General features: G+C 32.3%; 1 protein-coding gene across 1 annotated transcript; it reads right to left on the reverse strand.

Annotated features, from left to right (window-relative positions):
* Nucleotides 1-698: 698 nt before the first annotated feature.
* On the reverse strand, nt 699-2460 carry LOC122273499 (pancreatic lipase-related protein 2-like; the record flags this gene model as incomplete). Its single annotated transcript, XM_043057556.1, has 2 exons — nt 699-923; nt 2214-2460. Coding segments are annotated over 2 exons (472 nt in total), but the record flags the coding sequence as incomplete, so codon positions are not given.
* Nucleotides 2461-4745: the final 2285 nt, after the last annotated feature.

A 4745-nucleotide genomic window follows, 5' to 3' on the forward strand; every position in this document is an offset into this window, starting at 1 on the left:
AGTGTATATAAATAAAACTATTTTTGTGTGTTCTATACTGCATTAATTTCAGTAACGATAATAATATTAAAAAAATTAAAAAATTACTCCAATTATAAGTTTCTAATAATCTTGGCTTCGTCGGTCACCGGTGACCCCGTGGAGCTACGAACAAACTCAGTGCCGGTCACCTTTGATCCCCATGGCATTCAATGTGTTAATATTTAATAATGTTTTAGGGAATCAAAGATTGAAGTAATCTGCATTAGACTAAATCTTTTCGATCAATAGTTTGTGGTAACTTATGAATGGTTTTTGGAGGGTCTAGACACCAAATCGTAAGCAAGTGTAAGCGCAATATCTCAGCTCGAAAAAAAAATTCTTCCGTGTAGGTTTAACCTTCACTGAAGATTTTCTTAAAGGGTTTTTATGTGTTTTTTTTTTTTTAATATGGATGGTTATACTGTCTGTTTCAGAAAACTACGTTTCCTTGTGAGCGGTAGAACAAAAACTGAGCTAAGGAATTTTTAACTAAAATTCTATAAAAGATTAAAAATATTGCAGGCGCTATGATAATCGATATAAAAATGCAAATAATAATTATGCTTAAAAATAAGCAAACAATAGTTTTTTTAACACTATTATTTAAAAGTGCAGCGCTGAATCGGTTAAGGAAAAAAAAACTGCTATATTAAAAACCTTATTCGCAGGACACTTACTAAACATATCGAAAATAACTCCTTTTAAAGTACTTGGGCATCCAGGTTGCCTCTTGCCACCATTTGGATAGTAATCAACGTGTCCTATGGGTTTCTCTATACCGACGCCACCGTACCATATAGCGTCAGCGTTTGTATGCACAACGTCCACGAATTCAGCATCGTCCTTTGATAAGTGAACACTTTCGTCTTCATCTTCGAATAGAGGGCTGGCTGGATCTAAGCCTGAAATGTTAAAAGAATCCTACTAAATGTTTATATTACAAACCATGGTTTATGACGCTTGGAGCATTCTTCGATAGTAAAATTGAAAAAAAAAAGCTGTAAGAAGCTGCTAATATTAAACTTTTTTAATAAAATTTGGAATTTCATTAGTCACCACTTTTTGCATTTTTAACCGCGTCTGATCTGATCTTGTTTTATGAGCCGGGCGCCTAGGCCTCACAGCGACCCCTATTCCATTCAACCTGTATTATTTATCGTTGTATAAGTTCTTTGAGATCAGAATGCTATGTGAAAGCTGTCATGGGAATTCAAAAGCTTTGCTTGAATAAATAATAATAATGAAAATAAAACGACGCAGCTTGCTTTAAACTATGTGTGACTTTAGTTTTGGGTGCAGGTTGATGGTCAACGTGGGGAAACCCCAGGATAGAGCTTTCAATATTGCTGTTGCTAAATCTAATACTATTATAGGTGGATCTGCGATTAACAAATTTGTTGAGGCTTTTATTTATTTTGATGATTTTGAAATGAAGCGTATTGCTTTTAGATCTGAATGCCTGGGACGCGAAGCGGCCCTTTATCCCATTCATCGTGTAGTATTTGTCATTTTGCTTTATTTCGTTGAGGTTAGCAGGCAATGTGGTTGTTGATTTTAACCAAGTGAGGTAACCCGGTATGTAGATATGACTTTGGTAGTAAAGATAGAAAACAGAAGAAAGGAGGAACAAAGTATGAATTGACAAGAATCTTAAGCAAACATATCTCTTAAATGTTCTGTTAACTATCATTTCCTTTTCAAAACTAATTCCAACTTTGTAATTTCTGATTCTATCGAAGAATTCTGATTCTATCGAATAATTATGACAAATGACATATATTTTTTAATATGTTACTCATACCTTCTTCATCTAGTTAATACACATTATTTTAATTATATTTAGATCTATCTGTAATTCACAGAGGCTGCACAGCCAACACTCTGATCTTTTATGCCTATACAAATAGTCCCAGTCACTCACGCGAATTTCAGATGAAGGAGTGAGATGCCAGCTTCGCGGGTAGGTACTCTGGTCCCCCACCCATCAAGTCAAGTCAAATCGAATAATTATGATTTGAAAATTAGTTAACTCTAAAATCGTAGAAATTCGTCAACTTTGCAAGAACATTAGTAGCGAAATTAGTATATAGGTCAAAAATTTTTGCCCCAATTTAGTTAAAAAGTAAAGCTAATAATATGTAAAAGCAAAGGAGTATTTATTAAATTGGATCAAGTACAAATATAAAATATACCTGTAATTCTTCCAGGCTTAGTTCCGCGTAATTCTTGCATTCTCTTTCCAATGAAGCCAACAACATGGGCACCCAGACTGAAACCGATGAGATGGAGATCTTTCTCTTGGATTCCAAGTTTGTCTTTAATCCTGTAGTAAAGAACCGCTGCCTCTGCGCCTACCAATTCAGTATTTACTGCTGCTTGTATGTAGTAAGGGACTCGAGCACCTAAACTCCAGTCGATGGCAATTACATTCACTTCTTCCTGAAAAATGTGCAAATGACTTTGTTTTCTTTTGACCCGTTAATACTCAAATTTCTGTATAGTAAATTTGTGAAAAAGTGCTATTAGAGAAAGATTGGCAGTGCAGAAATACTGATATCTGTCTACTTTTCGGGATTTTCGAGAAGATATTACTTATTACATTTAATGTGGTAGCAAAATTTATATATACTTTATTCTTGTTTAGATGAATGTGATTTAGAATGATTTTGATTATCATTACATTTAAATAATTCAGACATTTAGATAATAGCACTGCTGGTTCTCTGAAAATATGTTCAAGCGTTCATTTAAGTCTAAAGTAAAACTGTTTACAATCTCAATTAATTCGGAATTTCCCTACCACTAGGAAAAAACTTTTTTGAAAAACGTAATGGTTTGCAAGTACATAAATTAAGTGGATTTGGCAATTTATGTAAATCACCGTTCAAGTCAATATATACTTCAAATCATGTTCATATTCTTGTTACCACAATATCACAAAAACAAAATGTCTTATTCACTGTATGATTTTCATGATGTATGGGGTAGGGGCCGCTGCGCGGCCTAGGTACCCAGTTTGTTTTAAATAAAGAAATTAAGTGGATATTTTCTTACGTTAGCTGCCACTTGGCTTTTTTTTAATGACATTTCCATAATAACAGATCTAAATTAGAATCTTTATATTACTAATATGTCGAGATACATCGACGTTTTCTTTCCAGAAATAAAAACTACTGATGCAACAATTATTTCACTAGTTTTTATCGTTTAAAAATAACTGTCCTCAAACGAGGACGTCGGGAGCTAACGCTAACGTGTTTAAAATATCTCCAACAGTAGTAAAATACAGCAGCTTAAGAATTGGGGGAGATGAGACTTGCTAAAAGTGATGTTAAGTACAGTGAAAGACTTTTGCATTGAATTGAACCATATTATCACTCACATTCACTTCTACCTTAATAAGGTTTTGAGTTTAAACCGTTTCATTGTAATGCTGAATGTTCGAAAATTTTTATGTAGATCACCGTATCAGATTTTTTAAAACTCGGAAACCGCATAAAATGTGGAATATATTCCGTATTACTGACGTTGAATTAAATAAAGAATAATATTAATTATTACAGTATTAATTTTAGAATAACTTCAGAACAAGCAAATGCTCCGAACTTCCTCAATATTACGTAAAAAAATGGAAAGTCTCTTGCTGAAATCAGAATGATTCATACCTGTCGCCAAATTTACTAAAACTTTACTAAAAGCATTTTCATCAAACGTGAGTAATGAAAATGCCTTTAGTGCATTAGATAAAGAACAATATTAATTATCACAGAATTAATTTTAAAATAAGTTCAGAACAAGAAAACAAAAACAAAAAATGCTCTGAACTTCATCAATATTTCGTAAAAAATCGAAAACTTCTTACTATAATCTAAATGATTCATGCCTGTCGCCAAATTTACTTAAACTTTACTAAAAGCATTTGTATCAAAGTTTAAATAGAAAAATTGCTTTGTTATCACGGATACAGCACAAAAGAATTCCTACCAAAATTTAAATGGCAAATTATATAAAAACTTTCATGTAACTTTCATAAGTATACATAAACTTTCTTATAAAAATCAGAATGGGTGACTTTGCTTCGTCAATTATAAGTAAAATACTTAAAAGCATTCTTGCCGCATCTAAATGGGGAATACCCTTTGTCACTATTGCGTAAATTATACGAAAGCATTCTTTTCATTGCTTACGTGAAACAATCGACGAAATTCAAGTCGTAATTATTATTTAAAATATATAAAAGCATTCTCCCCAAAATAGGATAATAACTTTGGTTTGTCAATATTACACACAATATTCCAAAGCCATCTTACCAAAATTTTAAGGGTTAAATTTACAACAACGCAGCTGCGTGAAGCACACGAAAACTTTCTTAACTCTTTAAAACCTGATGCAACTTGAAAGTGTATATTTTTCTTGTATGAATAGCTCAAAACGAAAAAAGTGCTAAGAATATTATTTTGATTTAAACATTTATCTAAGAAATTAAAGATAATCTCTTTGTACTAAAACATGTTATTAAATTTAAAATCTAACTTCATCTTTGAAATGGAGCAGCTAGTTTTTTTTAATATTAACACGTTCACGCCGGGAAAAGTGAAAATACTGGTACGGGAAAAGAGAAAATACTGGTAGAAGAAGTATTTCAATATTAGATAATATTCGGGAGGAGTTAATCTATTCTCACTAATAACAATCCACTGTAAGGAAATTTATCACGGCGAAGA

Source organism: Parasteatoda tepidariorum, unplaced genomic scaffold (assembly GCF_043381705.1).
Source record: "Parasteatoda tepidariorum isolate YZ-2023 unplaced genomic scaffold, CAS_Ptep_4.0 HiC_scaffold_4970, whole genome shotgun sequence".
Lineage (NCBI taxonomy): Eukaryota > Metazoa > Arthropoda > Arachnida > Araneae > Theridiidae > Parasteatoda > Parasteatoda tepidariorum.